The 12,264-nt window shown below is 40.4% G+C and overlaps 1 protein-coding gene across 5 annotated transcripts in view; it reads right to left on the minus strand.

Annotated features, from left to right (window-relative positions):
- Positions 1–11,959, minus strand: part of POC5 (POC5 centriolar protein) — a 30,537-nt gene extending 18,578 nt beyond the window's left edge. For 4 of the 5 annotated variants that reach the window (XM_088156576.1, XM_088156578.1, XM_088156577.1 and 1 more), the window contains exon 1: positions 6,581–6,682. Coding sequence is in view for 1 of the 5 variants with exons in the window: in XM_088156579.1 (XP_088012705.1) it covers positions 71–91; positions 2,162–2,309; positions 6,581–6,664 (253 nt within the window). In the remaining 4 variants the exon portion in view is untranslated. Of the gene's footprint in view, positions 1–70; positions 92–2,161; positions 2,310–6,580; positions 6,683–11,879 lie in introns of those variants that run through there. The other variant, XM_088156579.1, reaches the window with a different exon arrangement.
- Positions 11,960–12,264: the final 305 nt, after the last annotated feature.

Below are 12,264 nucleotides of genomic sequence, written 5' to 3' on the forward strand. Positions count from 1 at the left end.
TGCCACCATTCCTGCTTGGCTCAGCCTTGGCCAGCTAAACTCCCATCCTTTGGAACTGCCAGGGACTGGCTCTGTCTGACATGGACGAAGGCTCTGGTGGTTTCTCACAGAAGCTATCCCTGTAGCACCCCTACTACTAAAGTTTGGTCATGCAAGCCCAATATACCCCAGATAAAAAATTAAAAAGTAAGAGTGTATAACACACATGAAAGAGTTAAAGAGAGAAAGGAGTCTGGGTGATTGGTTACAATTTTCTCTTCAGACAAATACAATAGAAAGCAAAGTATACAGTAATGTACCAAAAAAGCACAAGAGTCTAATGCTTTGATTCTGATATTCTTTCTTATGAACAGCAGAATGTCACAAGAATTTCCTTATAAAATAATATTCCACTCAAACAGGGAGACAAAACTCTAAGCAGAGAGAGCACTGAAGATAATGCCAAAATTAGTATTTGCTCCACAATATAGTTCCACATAGCTGGGTTTGAAATTTTCTACTGCTCTTTTAAGAACACCAACTCAGGTTGACAAACAGTTCCAGCAGCTGACATTAACTACTCTACAAATCAAGAGTTTTGCATGTGTACTTGAATCCTGGCAATCTGTGACTTATAATGTGACTGATCAATAACGGAAGAACATTCAGAGGAGATAAGCTCTCTGCTCATCTAGCTCTGGGAAGAATACAGGGAGTGACCACAGATGTTTTAAAGAAAGCTGAAGTTATCTCAGCACAGAAAGATGCTCTGGGTGGCCTTTGCTTTTCATAAAAGGCTGCACCAGTTGAGTGGATCAACTGCTTGTGCAAGTGGCCTTAGTTAACTGAGAACTCTAAGGCATTTCTGTGCTAGCCAGATAAGCATGGCTTGAGCCAGCACAGTATAAAAACTAAGCAACCAGCAAAATGAACTTTCAATATAGCAATGGACTTGAGCTGGCTTTAACCCACACAGACTGTTGCAGAACTGGAGACAGCTTGTGTCATGATAGTTCACATACAGTGACTGGCAACAGAAATCAGAGCTGCAGTATGATCTGTGTACTGCAGACATTCTGTTCGTGCCCTAACTGTTAATCTAAGTCCTGCCCAGATTTTGGCTAACACACAGTCCATGCCAACGCCTGGTGTATCCTGGGAGTGGTGCCATGAGGTCAAGGTGAGAGCAGAAGGTAGGCAGGGCATGATGGACAGAAGCAATAAAGGTCATTACGCAGCTGTCATCATCTATCACTTGCTATCTCCTGTAGCCTTAATCCTTCCATACAGACGGTCTAGCAGTTGCTTCAGAACCTAAAAACTTAAAGAAATTGCATTGACCAAACTTCCAAGTTGGAAGGCATAAATATGTCACTTGGTCCTCTAAACAGCAGACATAAAGCCATCCACAAAGGTTTCAAAAGAGAAGACAGAAAGGTAGCTAATATTTTTATAATTAAATAGAATGATAAAGAATAGAAGTTAAAGTCAGTTTTTCCTGATTATGCTTAACTTCTTAGAAAAGAAATAATGCAGGGGTGATTGTTTACTATTTCTTCTGAAGCAAAATTAACAGCAAAGTAAAATTCTCAGTCAAAGCAAAATTCTCAATCTAAATGCTAGTGACAGAAGCAAACAACATGATCAAAAATATCCATGTTACTAATGCATCACAAGACACTATGTTTAGAGTCCTAAATACCAAGCAAAAAAATAAAATAACAGGATTGAACTAAAAGAGCAAGAATGACATTCATGTGGTGACACGATTAGTCATTACACAAAGCCCTTTTAAGGCAATCCTCCCTTCCAAATAATCAGTTTCAACATGTCTATATATATGTCTATCACAGAAGTGAGCAAAACTAGCTGTGACCCATCAAATTTCAACAAAGTATACTGTAAGTAAGAGTATCTCTTCTTCTATTATTACACCAACCATCTTTAAACATCTGCACCACAAAACACAAAGAACTGCCAGCACATCAGCACTGTCATCTGAAAGCGATGCCAAGAGAGAACCCTTAAGGGAATATGCCTCCCTAAATTTCTTGTTGTGAAAAATGCAAATGTACTACGAATGAGGTACATGTATTTTCAAACTGAAGCTACTTAAAAATGTAAGTCATAAAAGTTGTATCATTGTTCTTGTAAGCTCAACACATTGCCTGCAGCATAATACCTGGAATCTTACGGTGACTGGCATCATCTGTTACCCCTGAAATTCTGTCAGGTGGTCTCGGTTCTAGGGCAGGTTCTGGCAACTTTGAGACACACTGCTCAAACTTCGGAGTCACTACAGTATAATGAAACAGCTCTTCATATTCATCCTGTTGCAAAGTAGTGACAAAGAATTATAAAACTACAATTACATTTTTAAAAATTAGGTATATGTAAGAAGTGCAAATTATTTTCTATGATTTTGGAAGGCTTCTTTTTTATAATTATGGTGAAAATAAGAGGGTTTCCCTTAAAGTTGCAAAAGTAAGATGCTTTCCTACAGTGACTATAATAATTTAACTTTCTCTTGTTTAATGTTCACATTCCTTCTGATTACAACTATATGCACTGTAATAGTTGCACAGAAAGACTGCCAGATGTCAGCATTGGATACTATAATAGGCATCTAAAACAAGAACTAGAAAAAAACTTCAGTCCCTGATCATGTAAGTTATTTATTGACCATTATTATTTCTAAGAAATGCTTCAAATAAAAACATGTATTTTTATAGCCATGACAAAGATGCTACTGAACACATTCACACTTCACATTCTGTAACATTATAATGTCTTTGGTGGAAGTTGTAAGGTCAATCATCAAAAGAGAATTGATTACACACAGTTTTGTTTAGAGTGGATATAATTATTCTCACCATATATTATTCATTTTGAAAATTACATAGGCATATAGAATGTGTATATATAACTTAGAAACTGTCTCAGAAAGTTAAGAAGCTATAAATGCATCTAACTGGTACGTGGCATTATGCTATGCACCAAAGTAAGTAAATTAATATTTTTGCAACCCCTTAATGAAACAGATTTTCAGGATGAAGGTATTAAGTGTTCATTGCAAAACTGTAAACAACCAATGTACTATAGCTTAAACATACAATCTAGTAATTAATTAAACAAGTTCCAATAGCAGTTACATACTAAAACCAATCAAATCTACATATTAAAGATTTGGAAAACAATGCCCATTGGAAAATACTAAGCCAGGACACTAGCAATTATTTTTTCTTCACTTAGTATCATCACATTAGTTCTGTTCAGTATCCTAATGAGTTCAAACCTCAGAAACCAAGTGTGAATTCAAAAATTAATTTCCTCTTCAACCTGGTGAAAGTTAGAGTGAAAATAATCAATGACAGGTACCAACTACATGCAATATGTTTTTAAATCTAACAACTGAAAAGTATAATACTTCGAAACTCTAGTGAAACTTCTACATTTTTGTGTGTTTCAACTAATTAGAGAATTTAAGAAGCTAGGTCTGGTGCATTTTATCTGAATTCCAGTTTCCACTTAAATGCCCATTTCCCATCTTCTAATCTTTCATGTTCAAAGTAAAAGCCTAAATAAATGTATACAAAGCTATAGAATTACAAATACATGATGTATCTTTTGGATAAGTAAGTGTGTCACATTCCATGTAAAAGGTATAGTTAGCTGCAAATCAACAAGTTACAAATTTTTCCACAGCCACATCTTCCTAAATGTATACAGTTTAGATTTTATAAAGTATCAAACGAAGAAAACAGATCTCTTCAGATCTGTTACTCAATCAGGAACTACATGGAACCATATAAAACTCCCTGTAGCAAAATTTCAGCTGAGTAAAAAACCCAATATTACCCTTAATTAATATAAATTTAAGGATTTTGCAGAAGATATTAGATCACACCTCTGTCTTCTAAGAGATCATGTAACCAAATAGCAACTTAAAGCTAATTCTTCCCCACAAACAAGTTAGTTCTCAGACACAGCTGTTCCAGCTGCTTCCATGATTATCTTAGGCAATTCAAAGGACCTAGTAGGTTCGATGTGAGATGCAAGCAGGCGTCTCACATTGAGTCACCCAATTTATTCATTATCACACTACCTGTCCTACTATATTCATGGCTAGTATTCAAAATACGTGAATCAAATTATGGCAGGAAATTTCTTTCAAGTTCTAACTCCTTTATTAAAACTCAAAGAATCCACTCTGAACAGGAATACGCACGCTTACGCGCCAGAAAGTGTCAATAGACAGCATCCAGTGACAAATCTGGAAATAAATGTTTATAAATTACAATATTACAACACTGTTGAAATGAAGTGGACAGGCAAATATTAAAGAAAGCACAGCATCCCAGTTGTAATCAGAAACTTAGACACACACACAAAAAAAAAATCCTGGAAACACCAGTGGGAATATGTATGGAAATACTGAGTGATTAAGTGTATTACCTCAGTCTTAAATACTCTGTAACACGTATGCTGCAACTGAAATGCAATATTAACCAGTACATTTAAAATAAAAATATAATAAAATAAAATTAAGAATATAGCTTTAGTTTAATGTCTTGGTTCTGCTTTAAACAAAATTTTCAAGCTGTTTTGTCAACTGCAAAAAATTCTGTTCAGGTATAAAACTAGAGGAATATAGTTCTATGACCTGAAGGTCAGTGTAATTTTGACTATTTAATGTCTTGGTTTATTAGAAGTAAATGTAGTGATGCAATGAACAAATGGCACCAAAAAAAATCAGATGTTTTTTGATAATTTTTTCTATTTTTTAAAATAAAAATCTACAGATACTGCTAAGGATTGTAGTCAAGGTTACTACATAATATGACAAGAACAGATTGAATGGATAAAGTCTCGCTTAAGCCATTATAAGTAGGGGAAATTCTCTAAGAGTGGGTCTCTTTGTAAGGACAAATTAATAATCTGGTCTCTATTTAAAAGGAACATATTATCAAAAAGGTCCAACCAAACAAAACAGAACAGACCTTCCAAAATTATCTAAATGGAGTAGAGTACTTCCCTGTCAACATTCCTATTGATCAGCTGTGACTTCAGTGTTCTTCTCTTTCAGCGTAACAAACTCCTACCAGGGGTAGCTTTGGGCTTGTCTAGTTTGGGAGTAAAGGAGACTGAGAGGTGATCTCTTTGCTCTGCACAGCTTCCTGAGCAGGGCAAGTGAGAGGAGATATCCATCTCTTCTCCCTGGAACCCAGTGATGGAACGAGTGGGAATGGTTCAAAACTGTGTCGGGGAGGATTAGATTTGACATTAGGAGGCATTTCTTTACTGAGAGGGCAATCAAACACTGGAATGGGCTTCCCTAGGGAGAGTGTTTGATGCCACAAGCCTGTGACCGTTTAAGAGGCATTTGGACAATAACCCTAATATCATGCTTTAACTTTTGGTCAGCCACAAAATGGTCAGGCAGTTTGGCCAATGACTGATGTAAGTCACTTCCAACTGAATAAGTTTATCATTCTCTACATGGTGGCCCCTTTGATAATCAACCAGGTCATAACAGAAAATTCTGGTCCTTCAAAATTTGTAGCATGATGCTTTTATCTTGTTCTCTGACTACAAAAAGCATTGGAAACACAGACGCATTACTATTCCTAAAGAAAGATTATGAAAACTTCTCCATGAGATACAAGCACAAATAGAGAAATATATGAGCTGCAGAAATTAATTGCCTGTTAAAATATTGTTTAAAAGGTACAAGTCAATCCAAAAGGTAAAAAAAGAAAGAAGAAAAGCCCTAATTAAGCAGTGCTGCTGTTATATATGTCCATTTCACCAGGTGACAAAGGTGGAGATGCACTTCTACAGGGCAACTAGAAAAACAGGTCACTGTCAAAACTGTCCTGGTTTGGACTGTATCCTAACAAAGGAAAAAAACACACAATCTACTACTCAAATAGGAACAACCAATTATTAAATGATGAAAATCTGCTGCTTTCAAAAGAACTGTACAAAGACTTTACCCAGTATCATTGCATCCTCTTGAAAGAATGATGAGTACAGAAAAGGAAACCCTTCAGTATTATACTTACAGCACATCCTGATTTATTTGATACAGAATAAAAAAAACAAAACAAAAAGCAATACTTTCCTTTCTGTGATTAACTTGGCCACAATACTATTCCAAAGCAAATAAATCCATTTAAAAAAAATCAGTTTTTACAACATCATAGGGAAAGCCTAAAATACAGTTACTCTTCATCTCTCAAAAATAATGGGTTTCTATGCTACTATGTGTCAAATTCTGGCTTCCTGATAAGACTTAACACAAATAAAGAAAAACACTAGGAAAAAAAGGTAAGAAAATTACCTATTGACTTGCAGCTGATCAAACTCTAAAGTTTAGATAAGAAATTTTACATAAATTTCCTGTGAAATGCACAGAAGGGGAATCTAACTGAACGTATTTTAATACCAGGTTTTTTGCGGTCTGCTTTTCATTAATATTTTTATTATTTTTCTGCATTTTTAAAATATAAAAAAGATGTATATTTAGATTTCCTCGTAGCGATCCTTTGCCAAATAAAATGCTGTGACAGTAAATGAAATTATATTGCTTCTGTCTTACCTGAGGATCTGAAGAAACAGAACTGTCCTGAACAAAGTCTTTTGGCAAAATTGGACTTGTGCTTCTCTCCTCATCCGATGACATTCTGCACAAAGTCAGTCTATAAAAAGTAGAAGCTGAACTTCATTTCTCAGTTTCAGTATGTGAACATATTCACCAACATTTTCCCCAGAAACAGATTCTGCTGTAAAAACTAGACCAATGCCCATTCTGTACACTAAACTGACTGAAGAGTCTTATTATATAATGCTAAACTGTCTGATCCAAACCTGTCTGATACTCAAAATCATGGAAATACTTTCACTAATTTATATGAAAACAAAGAAAGACCCCAAAGCAACATCGGTTGTTGCAGTTACAAATACACTCCTGCGTCAATCTCTCATTCACACTGTATCATTTTTGAGTTTACCAGCGTGTTGCAGTACAAAATTCCTACAGAGCAACATAAGAAGGCATAAACTACACTGTGCCCACCCACTACATGTCTTCAAACACGGCCCAAGATAAGATAGTGCCCTGAACACTCCTGTTCAATACCCTGAAGCTTACTGGTCAACATCAGTCTGTCATCACTTTTTTGAGTTACAGGCCCAGGAAGATGAACAGATATGGAAGTAATACCTTAGGTTCAATAAATATGAATCATTCCAGCAATTTCTTAGCAAGACAGTGAGGGATTCTTTGAATATTTAGAAAGTGGGTGATGTTGAAGTATTGATAAGAAGCTTGAAGGAGACCTTGTGAAAGATATATGTATATTTTCATTTACTACAGCCTCGAATAGATCCTTCAGTGAAGAACTGAAGCTCTTGTGATTTGACAAAAAAAAGGGAAAAGGACTCTAAAGGATTTGGCAAGGGAGGGAAAGATGAAAGAAATTACAAAATAAGGGGAAGCTGAGTATAAAGCAAAGTGAATTTTTTAATGCATGACTGGCAGAGTGATATAGGTGCCTGATGAACATGAAAGACAATCAGACACATTGAGCAGGGAGTTGTCAGGAGAGAAGGCATACCACTGTAAATAACCAAAGGAACTGACTGACTACGATGTAGCAAACAACTAGCAAGGAAAATTTCTTTTTAGAGAGATCTTGACAACTGTCAATGATAATATTCTTGTTTTTTAAACAGATGCATTTTCTGACAGGAATGTAAATTTTAAATTGCTAGTTGTACTGTCATAAAACTGGCATGAGTATCCTACTTAAGCACCATCAATGTTTCTCAAAGTAGCGAAACCCTCACATAGCTCCCTATATAGGAATACAGATAGCAATTAATTATCCTTTTGTTCTTTGAGCTATTCTAAACATTGATCTTCCCACACCACAAAAGCTCTCTCTGCCATGAATATTTCTACACCTTTCAGAATAGCAAGCTCATTTCTGTGCTGATGATGGACGTTTAAAAAATGGTAAAAGACAATTTCAGATGCTGAGATTTCCTGTAGCTCAAGGTTCAAAAGACATGATTATCATCTTCCTACTTCCTGCTGAGCCCTCATATACCAATCACATTTTTTAAGTAAAAAAAAAATGGAGTCTAATTAAGGTTTACTTCATACTTTTTATTCCTGTATATCAGTGTGTAGATGACAGAATAAATACTACCTTTGTCAGCTCCGTCCTTTTCATTGCCTCCTGGTCTGATAATTTTCGTCTTTGCTCTCACATGAATTAATCTTTATATATACCCTTGGTTTTAGCCTCTCTACATAATCGAATAACTCTATATACTAGCACACTACCTTTTTTAGATGATAAATTCTTTCAATACCAAAAAATACTTCTGCAATCCTAAAACCTCAACTTCAGCTTCATATCTTTCCTACATAGTTTCTCAAATTGTGCTTTCTGACTACTCTAAAAGCCCCGGATCTATTGGAAGATGTGTGTGCATTAGTGAAGATGACAAAGAGCAAACTATCTAGCACTTACAGGAATTACATGTGTATTTCCAGCCAGAAGGTAGAAATATTGTTGTATTTTCCCTTCTCAGTACACTTCAAAAGAACTAAACTATTGACTTTTCTGAGAAACAGAATAGCAAATGGAGTTCCATGTGAACACAGACAAGTCCAAGGAAGTAGAAAAGAAAGGTTTTTACTGAAAACTTTGTTCAATAACTTAAGATCACTGTTCCAACTTCTCTTTTCAGTTCTCTAAGATCATGCCCCTGACATGCAATCTAGTGGATCTAGTTCCCTACTTATCACTGAAACTACTCTCTGGTCTTCCAAAACTCAAAAGGTTCCTTCTTCACAAGTGACAAACCAAAGTGACCTTAGTCACTGCTCATATGGCTTCCTCTCAAAGCCTTTCACCATCTTCACTGCCCTCCTTTGGATGCTCTCAAATAGCAGAATGTCTCTCTGATATTGTGACACCCAGAACTGTCCCCAGCACTCGAGGTGAGGCTGCCCCAGTGCAGAGCAGAGTGGGACAAACCCCTCCCTTCCCTGGCTGGTGATGCTGTCTGGTGCCCCCAGGACACAGGTGGCCCTCCTGGCTGCCAGGGCACTGCTGACTCATGTTCAACTTGCCATTGACCAGGACCCACCAGAACACTTCAATGAGGCTGCTCTCCAGCCTGTCATTTTCCAGTTTCTTCATACATCCAGGGTTGCCCTGTCCCAGGTGGCTTTTCTGCCTTTGAGGAAATCAACAGCCCTACCCAATCTAGCATTGTAAACAAACTTACTTAGTAAACCTTCAGTGCCTGCACCCAAGTCAATTAGGAAGATGCCGAAGAGCACCAGGCCTAAGGTAGAGCCCTGTGGAACCTCAGTAGTGATAGGTCCCCAGTCTGATGTCACCCTATTCACTGTAACCCTCTGTGCCTAATCCATGAGCTAGTTGCTCACCCATCACATGATGTGTTTATCCAGGTGTATGCTGTACATTTTGTCCAGAACGATCCTGTGAGAGACAGTATCAAAAACTTTACTGAAATCCAAGAAGATCACATCAACTGGCTTCCTTTGATCAAGTAGGTTGGTCACCTTGTCATAAAAGGGAATTAAGTTTCTCAGGCAGGACCTTCTTCTCATGAACCCATGCTGGCTGTGATCGACGACCTCATTAATGTTGCAGACTGAAGCAAAGAATTCATGTCTGCCTTGTCTGTGTCCCCGTTTGTGAGGTGACCATTCTCTTCATGTAATAGGCTCAGGTTATTTCTGGCCTGCCTTTTATTACTGACATATTTTTAAAAACTACTTTTTCTGTCCCCCATAGTACTGGCCAGCTTCAAGTCTAACTGAGCTCTGGCCACATGAATTTCCTGTCTACCACGGAGAGCTGAATGTCTGTATTTCTCTGTAATCTGACTTTGCTTACACTGGGCATGTGCTTTCCTTTTTTGGCCTTAGCTTCAGAATAAGATCCCTTCTCAGCCAAGCCGGCCTAAGAATAACTTGTCAGCTTTGATCTCAGAGAACAAGCACTAAGTACCACAAAATACCGGATAAGTTTCTAAAAGAGAAATCAAGGGATATTAAGAGACCACCTCTGGGTCAAGCTAATTTGCTAAGCTGCAAATCATTATTTGGTGAAAGACAAGTGAGAAGAACATCATCAAGCTTACCAGTTCTTCTAAACTTACCCAGGCATCTGTCAAAAGATATGTCTTACTTCATTAAAGACAGACTCCTGCTAACAGCAGCAGTTTCTTCCGAACCATATGCATACAACTGCAATAGTAACACTGCTACTTTTAAGAAACAGGATGTAACTATAAAGACCTTGGCCTGACTCACCATTATGTATCTCATTTTAATTTTGAATTAATTAAGATGTGCTCAGGTTTTTGTGGGTTTGGCTTTGTTTTTAACTAAAGGTGATACTTTCCAAATAATTCAGTGTTTTCATTCAGATCAGAGGACTCAACAGCCAGGAGAGTCATGTAGTGGGTGAGGTCGGAACAGACCACAGTGGGTCATCTAGTCCAACTATCCTGCTTAAGCAAGGTCATCCTAGAGCACACAGTACAGCATTGCATCTAGGTGGTTTTTGAATATCTCCCATGAAGGAGACTCTCTGAGCAATCCATTCCAGTGTGTGGTCGCCTGCACAATATAGAAGTTCCTCCTCATGTTCAGATGGAACTTCCTGTCTACCAGTTTCTGCCCATTACCTCTTGTTCTATTGCTTGGCACTACCAGGAAGAGCCTGGCTCCGTTGCCTTGACACTCTCCCTTTAGATAATTATAGACAATGATGAGGTCTCCTTTCAGTTGTCTCTTCTTGAGGCTGAACAGGCCCAGCTCCTTCTGTCTTTCCTGTTAACAGGGGTGCTCCAGACCCCTCATCATCTCTGTAGCCTCTGCTGCCCCACCCCAGGAGCTCCATGTCTCTCTTGTGCTGAGGAGCCCAGAACTGGACACAGCACTCCAGGTGAGGCCTCACCACAGCTGAGTACAGGGGAGGGATCACCTCCCTTCACCTGCTGGCAATGCTCCTCCTAATGTCCCCCCAGGATCCCACTGGCCATCTTGGCCACCAGGACACGCTGCTGGCTCATGGACAGCTTGTTGTCCACCAGGACCCCCAGGTCCTTCTCTGCAGAGCTGCTCCCCAGCAGGTCAGCCCCAGGCTGTGCTGGTGCCTGGGCTTGTTCCTCCCCAGGTGCAGGACCCTGCTTTTGCCTTTGCTGAATATCACAGGGTTCTTATTTGTCCATCTCTACAACCTACTGAGGTCCTTCTGAAGGGATGCACAGCACTCTGGGGACACTTTGCGTCCTCAGTGAATTTGCTGAGGAGGCATCTGCCCCTTCATCCATGTCATGGATGAAAAAGTTAAACAGCTCTGGGCCTAGTACTGAACCTTGGGGGACACTGCCAGTGATAGAACTACACCTCCTGCCAGTAGAGGCGGGACATATTCGTTCCCTTTAGCTGTACCCCCTTGCAAAGTAGAGCTGCTCACGCTTTTAACTCCTCACTCACTACAGCAGCTCTGCAGCTGCCCCCGACGCCGACCGGCAGCGCCGACACCGCTGAGACCGCGGCTGCCATGGCAGCCGGGGACAACAGCGACAATCCGCTGTGTCCCACAGAAACCAGGGAGGCACAGGGGTGGTCAGGCAGCGGGGAATACGATATATTATGAGCAGGAGATTCTCCTTTTCTTTTTTTATACAGGGCTTTTAAGGCAACGAGCCCAACCAGTGGACACGGAGTACCCACTGGCACCCTCAGGAAGCTCGGGGTGGGGTTGCTCCCTCCCCCCGGCAGGAACAGGGGTGCTGTGGGAAGGACGGCGCGGCCGCGGCCTCGGCCCCCCCCCGCTCACCTGCGGCTCCGGCCGCGCGGGCCGCCGGCACCGACGGTTTCAAACTGCCGGAGCGGAAGAGGAAGCGCCTCTGCGATAGGCTCGGGGGGCCTTCGCAAGGCACCCTCCGATTGGCCAGCTTGGAGGCGAAACAGCCAATCGAGTCGCCAGGCCGGGGGCGCGCGCGCCGCCAACCCCGCCCCGCCCGCCGGCGGCTCATGCCGCGCGCTGATTGGCGGCGCTGGCTCGGGGGCCTGGCTCGGGGGCCCGGCCCGGGGGCGCGCGGGGGCGCGCGGGGGCGGCCCAGCCCAGGGTGCCGGTGGGCCGATACCGCGGTACGGCGAGATCCGGTCCCGCGGCTCACATTCCCGCATGGTGGCCCTGGCCGTGCCGGGGAGGGGACCGT

Source organism: Sturnus vulgaris, chromosome Z (assembly GCF_052056855.1).
Source record: "Sturnus vulgaris isolate bStuVul1 chromosome Z, bStuVul1.hap1, whole genome shotgun sequence".
In the NCBI taxonomy this organism is placed as follows: domain Eukaryota; kingdom Metazoa; phylum Chordata; class Aves; order Passeriformes; family Sturnidae; genus Sturnus; species Sturnus vulgaris.